This window comes from Stenella coeruleoalba (genome assembly GCF_951394435.1).
Source record: "Stenella coeruleoalba genome assembly, chromosome: 8".
Lineage (NCBI taxonomy): Eukaryota > Metazoa > Chordata > Mammalia > Artiodactyla > Delphinidae > Stenella > Stenella coeruleoalba.
Window position 1 is genome coordinate 6,014,642 of NC_137154.1, and position 12,384 is coordinate 6,027,025.

At 55.0% G+C, this 12,384-nt stretch overlaps 1 protein-coding gene across 2 annotated transcripts in view; it reads left to right on the plus strand.

The window, feature by feature from the left end:
- Window positions 1-1,487: 1,487 nt before the first annotated feature.
- SPTBN2 (spectrin beta, non-erythrocytic 2) overlaps window positions 1,488-12,384 on the plus strand; it is a 29,138-nt gene continuing 18,241 nt past the window's right edge. For both annotated transcript variants that reach the window (XM_079930774.1, XM_079930775.1), the window contains exons 1-11: window positions 1,488-1,874; window positions 3,938-4,089; window positions 4,522-4,695; window positions 5,513-5,604; window positions 5,762-5,842; window positions 6,135-6,250; window positions 8,078-8,190; window positions 8,313-8,500; window positions 9,969-10,086; window positions 10,646-10,804; window positions 11,139-11,441. In XM_079930774.1, the coding sequence (XP_079786900.1) occupies window positions 1,697-1,874; window positions 3,938-4,089; window positions 4,522-4,695; window positions 5,513-5,604; window positions 5,762-5,842; window positions 6,135-6,250; window positions 8,078-8,190; window positions 8,313-8,500; window positions 9,969-10,086; window positions 10,646-10,804; window positions 11,139-11,441 (1,674 nt within the window). In that variant the 5' untranslated portion in view covers window positions 1,488-1,696. The remainder of the gene's footprint in view (window positions 1,875-3,937; window positions 4,090-4,521; window positions 4,696-5,512; window positions 5,605-5,761; window positions 5,843-6,134; window positions 6,251-8,077; window positions 8,191-8,312; window positions 8,501-9,968; window positions 10,087-10,645; window positions 10,805-11,138; window positions 11,442-12,384) is intronic.

Here is a 12,384-nt window from a genome sequence, read left to right on the forward strand (position 1 = left end):
GGGGAGGAGTTGTCATGGCAACAAGAGTGCGGCTGCCACCTGACACCACCGGCTGCGGCTGTCGTGGGGCTGAGTCACCCACACACCCCAAGGCCACCCACCTTTTTGGTTTCCCTCCTCCATGCCGCCCTTGTCTTTTCCACTGACCTGCTGGCCTCCCAGCCCAGTGCAGTGGGAGAGGTCACAGCTACTCCTTCCTGAGAGGTGGTGCTCCCAGCGTGGGTGGGGTGGCCTCCTATAAGAAGGGAGACACTGAGGGGGGTGGTTCCCAAACTTGGCCGCACTTTTTACAGGATCACCCACGGATGTTTTCACAAATACCGGTTCTCAAACCCCTTTCTGGACACACCAAATTAGAATCTTTGGACCTAAGGTCCAGGAATCGGAATTTTTAAGCTCTCCACGTAATTCTTTTCAGGCAGCCCAACACCATTCTGAGGATCCCCATGTGGTAGCCATTGCTTCTGGGGGTCCCTTATCAACTTCTGCTGGGCCTCCCTGTCCTTCCCGTTAGGTCTACACGCTGGCTTGTGAAATACTCATATTGCTGTTTCTATAGATGAGAGAAGGCAGAAGACACGGGTTATGGAGAATCTCACCTCTCTGGGGGAAAGCTTCCCTGGTACCCTGATTTTGGATAAGAGTAGCTTCTAGAATGGTCATGATGTCTGTGTGCACACGACACGTGATACCCAGGACTGTTGCAATGTTTGTGCATGCGACATATGCCACCTATGCTGTCAATAGGTGTTTATCTCCACTACTAAACGGGGCTCTCCTGAGGAGGTGTCGCTGTATGGGCCTTGCCTAGCCCTGCGCCTCGCACCAGTAGGTGCCAAATAAATACTGAATGAAGGAAGATGGGAGAAGGGCAAGAGTAGCTTGTAAGTGACAAGGGCTGAAGCCCATAGAAAGGTAAGAAGGAAATCGGGTAGATGTGCCCGGCAGTGGGTGTCCTGGGGGCCTGGGATGGCCTGGCGGAGGAGGGCCTGATGGGCCCCATGGCAGGGAAGGAGCTGATACTGGAGGTGAGGATGACAAACAAGTGAGGAAGATAACAACACCTATCTCACAAATGAAGGAATGTAAGCAAACACCTAGCACAGTGCCTGGCTAGTACTACTGAGCTGGCTTTGCCCCTTCAAGGATTTCTCTTTCTCTGCTCCCTGAGCTGGGGATCAAAGCCCACATCCTGAAGGGGGACCTCCCAGAGTCACAGAGAGGGGGCATCCTCATCACACCTGCAGACTCTGGGAAAGCAGGACTTTGCTTCGGGGGCCTCTCGCTCGGGTCTTGTGTACTCGGGGGCAACTCGGGGCCAGACGGGCAGGTCTCTAAGGCCCCGGCAGTTCCCTCCTGCGGCCCGCGGGGCCTGGCCCTGCCCCAGCCGGAAAGCTCCGCCTCCCACCCCTCCCCCGTCACTGTCCGACCTGTTTGTCTGGAGCTGCCTCCGTCTCCTCTCGCCGCAGCCAGGTGTGTTCTGACGACGGGTCCCGCAGCTCGGGGCTCAGACATCCCGTGACTCCTTTTTCCCACTCCTCGAAACTTCCACCGTCCTCGAGGCACACCCCCTGCCACCCGGGGACCCCAGGCTCGCGGGATCCCAGGCTCGAGGGGGAGCCGACCCTCGGCGCCCCGCCACGGCGCGGGCAGAGCATGGACGCTGGGCCCCGGGAGAGTGAGAGGCAGCAGCATCATGAACGGGCACGGAGTGAGCAGGGCGCACGGGCACGGCCTGAATGGGGCCGGCGAGTTTTACTACGAGGCTGTGGAAGAGTCTCAGAACCCCGGGGGCCTCCCGCTCTCGCCGGCTGCCTTCATCAGCCCGGCTCAGTACGCCAGCATGCTGGAGGGACGCTTCAAGCAGCTTCAAGGTGGGCTCCGGGGGGCGAGCGGAGGGGAGCCGCGCGGAGAGGGGGCCCCGCGGAGCGAGGGGCCCGGGGGGCGTGGGAGAGGAGCCGGAGCCAGGAACCCGGGGTCGGGGGGGAGCGTCTTCTGTGACTCAGACGTTTGTGTTGGGAGACAAAGTGCCGGGGGAATAATTACAAGTGGCCGGAAAACACGGGGATGCTGACAGAATCGGGAAAGGCTTGGACCCGCTGGAGGGGCGGTGAGAGCGAGAGCGGGTGTGACGGCGGCGTCGGGGCCCAGCTGGGCGTGTGTCCTCGAAGGCGGGGAGCGAACGTGGTTCGCTGAGACTTTCCGGCCTTTGGGAGGAGACGCCCGCTGGGGTGGTCAGGGAAGGAGACAGGGAGAGTGAGCCAGTAGGCGAGGGACCTAGGGCGTGTTTGTGCTGCCCTGGGTTTCTGAGTGGGTGTCTTAAGTGTGTGTGGAAACCAGGGAGTGTGTCAAAGGGAGCTGGTGCAGACAGGCTCAGGTATATGTCTGAGCAGGCTGTGTTCACCCTGGCGGTCATACTCCAGTGTATCTCTGGGAGCCACTGTGTCTTGTGTGTCCGTGGACGCCTTGTAAAGTTACACTTTGTCCCTGGCGCTTGGCTTTGCACATTTTTCTCCTAGCTGCCCCTGTTTCCACATCTTCCCCTCTCCTGCTACCTGTGCGCCAAAATGGCCTCACCCCTGTGTGCCTGGCATCAGGGCAGACTCCATGGGTCCAGTAATGGCTGATGTTCCGGGCAGTCCCCGGCTCGGGCAGGGCCTGTGGACCCTGAGAGAAGGCCCACAGAGCATCAGGATATCTGAGCATTTGTTAGGACCCCAAGGTTGTCCCAGGTACGGGGTTGGAGGTAAGAAAGACAGAAATAGACATGGGTGTGTCGCTATGCTTTATGGGTGAGGTGCATAGGAATGTGAGATTAAGGGGTGAGTCTTTTCGGTTTCCGAGATGCTCGTGCTGAGACGGAAGGACAAGTGACTCTTCAGGCCCTGGCCATTTGGACTGGGTCCTTGCACTGGGCTCCTCTGGGGAGAACTGGTGGAAATCCTAGTGACCGGAGCAGCTTCCGATGGCCTGAGCCTCTTCCCTCACGTTGTCATTTATAATACTTTTAATTCTTATTTTTCTGTGAAATGTAACAGCATCCCCTCATCAGCAGGTCCGCCTGTGGACCAGGCAGCAGGCACCTCCTCACTTTTTTGGAGATTGGCGCTAAACTCTGCCTGGCTTCTCCCTGCCCCCACCCCGTGTTTCTTGGACTCACCGTTTCCCCTGTTTCCTACTTTCACGATGACGTTTTCCCTCTTGGCATTGGAATATTAGTGTCCTGGGACAGGATCCCTTTGCAACCAATTGAGTCAACCCAGAAGTAGAGGAGCCTGTCTTTTCTTTAAATTATCCCAGGAGAGCAAGCTGACTCAGGAGGCCTGCAGCCTCTATAATGTCACATCCTTCTAATGACCACTTGGAACAGCGGCTGCTGTAATTTAAGTTCACACCCTCTCCTTTGTCCACCACCAAAAGGGAACAGCCATACCTCCTGCTGGACAGACCTGAGCAACTCTTACTCTTTCCTTCGGGTTAGATCATGCCTATAAACAGTAACTCATCGAGGAGCCACTTCGTGCCTCATCTTACACACATTGTCTCAGTCAACACAATGACTTGCTGAAAGAGAAAGTAATGTGCCCATTTTACAGATGAGGAAAGTGAGGCCCTGATGGGTGAAGCAACAGCATTTCACCACTGTTACATGACAGAGTCCTGATCCCAGACCTCCCCTGCATGTCCCCTGCTTCTAATTTCTTTCATCCTTTCTTCACAAAGCCTGTTTTCCATCTCTTATTTTTGTTCTTCACCTTGCTTATGAACTCATTCCGATTTCTGTATTTCCCGGCTTTTTAAGCTATGGGTTTTCCTCCCGGCCGTCTTCCTGCCCTTCCTCCTCCCCAGACCTCACTTCCCCAACCCCACCAACTGGTGTTTAGAAGCAGGTGCACGGTACTTGAAGGGCAGAAATGACCCCATGTTGCTGCCACAGATGAGCGAGAAGCTGTGCAGAAGAAAACCTTCACCAAGTGGGTCAACTCTCACCTGGCCCGGGTGACATGCCGGGTGGGAGACCTGTACAGCGACCTCCGGGATGGACGTAACCTCCTGAGGCTCCTCGAGGTGCTCTCGGGAGAGACACTGGTGAGCTGTGGTCACCAGGGAGGAGGAGGCCTGAGAGACAGTGGTCAAGGGGACAAGCTATGGGAGTGGCCCCGAACAAGAAGAGTGACACCGCAGAGCAGAAAGCAGTGGCCACCCTCTGCTCAAAGGATGGTTTCATTTTGAGAGGCTTTGCTGCGTGAATTAAACCAGGAGCATTGCTTCATGGAGACAGGAACAGTGGCCCCATTGAAAACATTCTTTTCCCACCCACTCTGGGTGTCCTTAATTCCCTTGGGAATCTTAATCTGCCTCAAGCCTCATCTGCAACTCAGCTTTAGCTCCCTGGGGCGGTCCCTGTGTTCCTGAGGGAGGTCATGGGGAAGGTGTAGGAAGCAGGGCCCCGGGAAAGCTAGGAGGGAAGGAAGAGGAGGCCCATGGTCCCATGGCTTTGTGTCCCTGGTCCCTCGACAGCCAAAGCCCACAAAGGGCCGCATGCGGATCCACTGCCTGGAGAACGTGGACAAGGCGCTGCAGTTCCTGAAGGAGCAAAAAGTGCACCTGGAAAATGTGGGCTCGCATGACATTGTGGACGGGAACCACCGCCTGACCCTCGGGCTGGTGTGGACCATCATCCTTCGATTCCAGGTACCCCGCACGGTGTTGCTCGGTGGGTGCCCTGCACACCGGTGCTGCAGCCCCCAAGGTCACTGCACACACGGAGGGCCTAGGACCTCCTACGCCAAATCAGGGGACGCTCCTCATTAAACAGGGTGGAGGCCAGCGTGGATGTTGTCAAACTTCTGTGGCAAATTCCCTGTGGCCTGGTCTGTGTACTGGTCACGGGCTATAGGACCACATGTCGCTGCACAAGGGACTGGAAATTTTACAGACTGGTCCTTCCCCACGGAGAGTTTTAGAGCTACATTTGGGGTCTGGTCACCAGCCCACTCCGCTGCCTCAAACTCTGCTCACCTCCCTCAAAAGAGAACAGCCACCCTACTCCTTCTTATGCTCTGAGCAAAGCCAGTCCAGTGTCCTTAACGCCATCACAGCTCTCCTGATTCCCCTGCCTCCTCTCCGGGTGTAACCTCCCCTGCTCCTTCCAGCCCTAAGCAGAGCTCTGTCAGCTTCACCTTTGAAACCCAGCTGTCAGGAAATGTTCACTCCACTACCTGCAGTTCCCCCACCTGCAGGAACCGCATTCTTCGCTTCAAGGCACTTCCACTCTTCTGAGTTCCCACCCCATCCTGCTGCCTCAGATCCCTTTGACCTGAAGTTTTGTGGTCACTGACCCAGGAGGAAAGGTCCCCAGGCTCTGTCCTTGGACCCCTAATCCAGGAATCTAAGGAGCAGTTTCCTGCCGTGTATCTCTGAGCATCTCTGATAATTCCAGGAGCCCCTGTTCAGGGAGTGAGGGCCTGCCTTCCTCCCTTCCTTCCTTCTGTCCTTCCTTCCTTCTTAGATCCAAGACATAAGTGTGGAAACAGAAGACAATAAGGAGAAGAAGTCAGCCAAGGATGCCCTGCTGCTGTGGTGCCAGATGAAGACCGCGGGGTGAGGCTGCCCAGGCAGCGTGGCCTTGGAGGGTTGGATGCACCGAGGCTGTGCAGAAGAGGAAGGATGGGGGCCAGGAACCACAAGCTGGAGGTCCGTCCTCGAGGCAGAGACCGGGATGGCCCTCCTCACTGTCTATCCTGGCCTCTGTTTACAGGTACCCCAATGTCAACGTGCACAACTTCACCACCAGCTGGAGAGATGGGCTGGCCTTCAACGCCATTGTACATAAACACCGGTGAGAAGACGGGGGTTCGAGAGCTTGTCTGAGTTACTGGATGGGTTGATGACCCATGGGCCCAGGCACACATAGACAAAGCAGTGAGATGAGATGAGCTACACGGCAGTTACGGGAAAGGAACGTTCGGAGAAGAGCCAGGATGTCGGGGTGCCTACTGCATGGAGGGCTTGCGATGGGAGCCCTGGGGCAGGGAGGGTTGGGGACTTAGGGAGAAAGATAGGGGTGGTTTACTTTTCCTCTTCAGAATCTCACTTGCCCTTGATACCTTCTATATTCCTTCCCCACCCAGGCCAGACCTGCTGGATTTTGAGTCCCTGAAGAAGTGTAATGCACATTACAATCTGCAGAACGCTTTCAATCTGGCTGAGAAGGAGCTGGGACTTACGAAGCTGCTGGATCCTGAAGGTGGGGCAGAGAGGCTGTGGGTTAGAGACAGAAGGTAGATGAGTGGGTGCCGGGGGCTGAGGGCGGCGAGAACGGGAAGGAACTGCAGATCGTTCAGATGGCTACGGGATTTCTTTGGGAAGTGACGGAAATGTTCCGGATTTAGATCGTGGTGACGGTTGCACAATCTTGTGAATGTACTAAAAACCGTGGAATAGTATACTTTAAAAGGGTGAATTTTATGGCGTGAAAAGTATATCTCAATATAGGAAGAAAGGCAGCCCCGTGGCAGAAAGAGCCCTGGGGTATGGTTCTATCCCAGCCCCTCTACGGAGCAGCTCTGTGACATAGAGCCAGTCGCTTGGCCTCTCTGTGGCTCGGTTTCCTCACCTCTAAAGTGAGAAGATTGGTCTCCGTGGTCTCTAAGGGCCCTTCTAATCCCAAAACTCTAGGGTTCTAAATTAAGCTCCGTGACCTTGAGGTCTCACAAAGCACTGGCCTTATGGTCAGCTGACCCTACTCATTGGCCCCTGTGGTTCTGATCTAATGCTGATGAGACTGGGAATGGCCACTGAGCTCTTGTTTTGTACCTGGCACTACACTTGACGTGCTCTAATTAATGTAATCCTCACAACACCCCCTTTGAAATCAATATCCTGCTCCATTTATGGAAGAGAAGACAGGGGCCTGTAAAGCTTGAGTGACTTCCCCAAGGTCATACGGCTGGTGGAGCTGAGATTCAAATTCAGGCAGCCTGGCTCCAGAGCCTGTTTCCTCAGTCACCTCTCTGGGAGAGCAGAGAGCCGTCTTGGTGCAGCCGGAAAAGGGAAGGACGGAAGGGCCGAGTGACTTCCTTGCTGAAAATGCTCCTTCTGAAGCTCCTTGGGCAGATTTCGGACTTGGTTACTTTCTCCCTGTCTTCCATCGCACCTGCAGTCCCTGTTCCCGTGCTTCTTAGTCCAGAGTGACAAACATCAGCTAAGTAGTGATCGAAGCAGGCCAAGTACAAGGTTGCTGGGAGAGCATTTGAGAAGCACAGCTCAATGCTGTGCTATGGTAAAGCTATGATAAAACACAGCTATGATAAAGGATATTTAAGTAAAGCCTCGTATCCCATAACTTTCTGAGATGATTTCCGTGGCTCCCGCCTGCCTGTGGGAGGTCAGAGGTGGTCAGGAGGGCTTCTGGTCTAATAGTCTTCCCTGTAGGTAGGATGCAAGCTGGCCCAATTAAGAGAACCAATTAAGAGATTTCAAGTCATAGTCAGCCTTGGTGTCCTCGTGGTAGGAGTTAATTTGGCTTGAAGGACACTCACCTCCTGGGCCCACAGCTGAACTTTGGGACTGAGGCAAGAAATAGCCATGACTGTGCCCCAAGACGGCCCTGAGAACTGGCCTCTGTCCCTGCTTCCAGGGCTCCCTGGGCCCATCCCTCTGAACATTCTGGGTTCAGGAGGCCTCGTTCATACCTTCTGTCTTGCTGCCCCTGAATTGGATGACTTCTTGGGCATCTTTCCAGCCCTTAAGTCCACGATCCATCCCCCAATGGGAATGCTATTTCTTTTCTTGTCTCTCTTCCTCCAAACAACTAATTTTACACTGGGCTTCTGGATTTTAAACTCTTTGGGCTTCTGGATTTTTAAACTCCGCTTGTTTCTAGGAAGAGGGGGAATAGAGAGGTTAGCTTTTCATGCCCTTGTAGTCCAAATAGTTTATTTGTCATTTTACTCTGAAGGGAGCTGGAAAGATATCATCAGCCTGGGAGGGCTAGGAGGCCCCTAGGATTGGGGCATACTTCTGGGAGGCAGGTTTCTAATCTCGGCCTGATCTGAGTGGTCCTTTTTCTCAGATGTGAATGTGGACCAACCAGATGAGAAATCAATTATTACCTACGTGGCTACTTACTACCACTATTTCTCCAAGATGAAGGCCCTGGCCGTGGAAGGCAAAAGAATTGGCAAGGTACTCTCCAGCATGGGGGTGGTAGGCATAAAGACCAGAGGAGGCCTGGCCTAGGGGTCCTACTCCCCTAAAGCAGGAGCAGGGGAGGACTGGGCCAGGGAACCCACAGCACGGTTTCACAGGTGCTGGACCACGCCATGGAGGCCGAGCGCCTGGTGGAGAAGTATGAGTCCCTGGCCTCAGAGCTGCTGCAGTGGATTGAGCAAACGATCGTGACCCTCAATGACCGGCAGCTGGCCAACTCCCTGAGTGGTGTCCAGAACCAGCTCCAGTCCTTCAATTCCTACCGCACTGTGGAGAAGCCACCCAAGTAGGTGTCCCTGAGCCACACCCTGCCACGGCCTGCCTGCCCCAAGCTGTGCTCACACAGCAGGAAGCCTAAATGAGGGGAGCCTTTTGGGAGGGAGATGCGGCAGCACATAAATGCAGTGGAGGCTCACTTCCCCCCGCTCAGAGCCCCATTAGCAGTTTCCAAAGTAAAAAATTTTAATGGTCACCCATTACAAGAAATCATGCTGTGGAAATGATTGCCATGGTATGTAGAGCCGGTGCGGTCTACTCAGAAGAGATTGGTCGGGGTGTCTCGGCAACCCAATCCCAGCTTAAGGACAGGGGATTGGATCCGACAGGCAGGTTGTCGCTGGCAGTACGTGCATGTGGCCGGTCACTTGCACATTGCACAGGTTCTTATCATTTATGTATTTTAGCAACTGACTGTTGAAGTATGGAATTACTACTAGATGGTTCTATACGGTACATGCTAAAACTTCTGTGTTTTTTGTTTTTGAGCTCTTTTGGTGTTAATGTGTTTCAGCCCCAAAACTAATATTAAGCCAGAAAACATCTGTTCCTGTGCATTCCAGGGAATGATTTGAGGTGTGCCCTTTGACCCAGAAAGTCCTCTTCTGGGCATTGAACAAAGAAATAGCTTCAAGGATATTCACGAACGTGACCTTTGTAAAAGAAAAACAGGTCATGGTACAGCCACTGAAAATAATATCAGAGAAATGCATTTATTCACCTGAAAAGACGTTCATGAAACATAAGAGTTACAAGACAGTTGTCTGTGGATGGCAGAGAGCAAAGGGCTAAGCGTCCAGATTCAAAGTACCTGAGTTCACATTGTGGCTCTGCCACCTACCCTTGTGAGCACTGGGCATTATTTAGCCTGTCTGTGCCTCGGTTTTCACATCTGGAAAATGGGGGTAATGAGAGAATGTAGGTAACAGTGAGAAGGAGTTAGTGCATGCAAAGCCCTAAGAACAGGGCCTGGCTCTCCGTGAGTGAGTCCTCCACAAATGTTAGCTGTGGTTATGGTATGATCCCATCTGTGTAAAGCAAAAATGCAGTACATACATGCCCAAGGGTGACAGTGGTCGTGTCTGTGTGGTTTTCAGTTGTTTTAAAATTAGGTTCTTTTTTATTTATTTTTTGCGGTATACGGGCCTCTCACTGTTGTGGCCTCTCCCGCTGCTGAGCACAGGCTCCGGACGCGCAGGCTCAGCGGCCATGGCTCACGGGCCCAGCCGCTCCGCGGCATGTGGGATCTTCCCAGACCGGGGCACGAACCCATGTCCCCTGCATCGGCAGGGGGACTCTCAACCACTGCACCACCAGGGAAGCCCTAAAATTAGGTTCTTTTTAAACGTGGTTTACCAATATTTTCACAAGCTTTTATAAGAAGGAAAGCAACACAGAACAACTTCATTCTGAAATGTAAAGAGCCCCCGGGCCCCTCGTGGCCTTTGACTCTGACCCCACCTGGCCTCCTGCCTCAGGTTCACTGAGAAAGGGAACTTGGAAGTGCTGCTCTTCACCATCCAGAGCAAGCTGCGGGCCAATAACCAGAAGGTCTACACGCCCCGCGAGGGCCGGCTCATCTCTGACATCAACAAGGTCCACAGCCTCCCTTCCATCCCTGGGACGACCCACCCTCGGCACCAGCCCCTACTGTCCCTGCTTGAACCCTCGGCCTGGCTTGAACCCACCCATCCCGGGTGCAGGCGTGACTCCCACATCCTCTCCCGAGTCCTGCACGTCCCCCTCCTCCTCCCTCGGTCTCTCCATGCAAATTATACCCCAGTCCCTTATCTTGTTCAGCATATCCTCAACTCACGGGCCCTACTTTTGTTTCATTTTTTTCACAGCATAAGATTAACAAAAGTAATAGGGTTCGCCCACAGCCCCACCACCAGAAACAAATCCAGTGATTTCCACTGTTCCCTGTCCCCCTCCCGTCTTTGTCCACCAGCAGACGTGGTTTTCATGGGGCTCCACGGCATTCACGCCACCCTGTTCCTCATATTTCCCTGCACAGGCGTCTGACCGCATTCCACAGACCCACTAGACCGAGCTTCCCTGGGACCCACCCTGCATCCCCAGCCCCGGTGACCCCTCCCCGCCCTCACTTCCTGAGCTCTGGCCCTTTAGCACTAATCCTGTCTCCACCTCGCAGGCCTGGGAGCGGCTGGAGAAAGCTGAGCATGAGCGTGAGCTGGCCCTGCGCACGGAGCTGATCCGCCAGGAGAAGCTGGAGCAGCTGGCCGCCCGCTTCGACCGCAAGGCCGCCATGCGGGAGACCTGGCTTAGCGAGAACCAGCGCCTTGTGTCCCAGGTAGGACACGGCGGGGGGCTCTTGGCCTGTCCAGGCAGGTCTGGAGACATGGGAGAGTGAGAGAGAGTGGTGGATAAGGAGCCCTGCGAGGTGGGGAGCTAAAGAAACAAGAACTCCATCACACAGACTTGGAGACCAAGAGCCCGGGAGCCAGGGGCCGGAGCGTTGAACAGGAGAAGGGCTGGTGAGACAGGATGGGGTGGGATAGAGAGGACGCTGAGAGCCACCCCGTGGAGTTGGCACCTCGAAGCAGAAGTGCTCCGGGGGTGGGGGGCAGGGAGTGAGCAGAGCGGCTCCCGGAGCTCCCAGCCCTCCCTCCCTGTCCCCGCCCCAGGACAACTTTGGGCTGGAGCTGGCCGCCGTGGAGGCAGCAGTGCGGAAGCACGAAGCCATCGAGACGGACATCGTGGCCTACAGCGGCCGGGTGCAGGCGGTGGACGCCGTGGCCGCCGAGCTGGCCGCTGAGCACTACCACGACATCAAGCGCATCGCCGCGCGGCAGCACAACGTGGCGCGGCTCTGGGACTTCTTGCGGCAGATGGTGGCCGCCCGGCGGGAGCGGCTTCTCCTCAACCTGGAGCTGCAGAAGGTGTTCCAGGACCTCCTCTACCTTATGGACTGGATGGAAGAGATGAAGGTACCAGCGGATGCGGAGGTGGGGTCAAGGTGGTCGGGACCGTGGGAGTACGAAGGGCACGTTCGCCCATCTGCTCAGCCGAACCTTTGCAGAGGATGTACCAGTCCAGGGCCCTGTCCCCGGTTCAGATGAACAGAGCAAACAGCTCCCTGTCCTCAGGGGGCTCACGTTCCAGTGGGAGGAGGCTGATGATCAAACCCGTGGGCCTGTCAAAAAACAACATAGCAGGTGGGCGTGAAACCTATGAGGAAAGGGAGACAGGCCGTGCGATGGAGTGGTCCAGGAAGGCCTCTCTGAAAAATGCCATTTAGGCTGAGAGCAGAATGTCCCAAGGAGCCAGCACAGGGAGATCTAAGGAGAGAATGTTTCCAGGCAGAAGGAACAGAAAGGCCCTTGGCCTGCTCACATGTGGCATGTTCCGGATGAGAAGGGAGGCCGGGGGGTGGGGGTGGGCTGCTGTAAGAACAGGGAGGGGACAGGGGATGACGTAAGGGAGGAAGCAGCCTGCTCGCTTAGGGCTTACAGGCCTGGTCAGGGAGTTTGGATTTTACTCAGAGTAACATGGAGCATTGAAAGTGATTAGAAGGTTTTGAAAAGGGGGAGAGACATGATTCTGCGTTTTTACATTTTTTTAAATGTCACTTTGACTGCTATTTGAAGAATGGCTGTGGGCAGCCAGAGTGGGAGCAGAGAGAGACCAGTCACAGGCTGTTGCAGTGATCTAGGCGAGAGACGGGGATGTGGATAGGTCTGCAGAGATGCTGACGATTGCTGGGGTGCTGGGGACTGAGCCACGACCATAGGAGGGTGGCGATAATTCTGGTGCTGAGATGATGAGTCAGGGCGGAGATTCCAGGAGCAGGGTTTAGTAGGAAAGTTGTTCAGCAGGAGGGGAGTTGAGTACAAAGAGGCCAGGGTGCCAGGAGAGAACTCAGGGGTCACT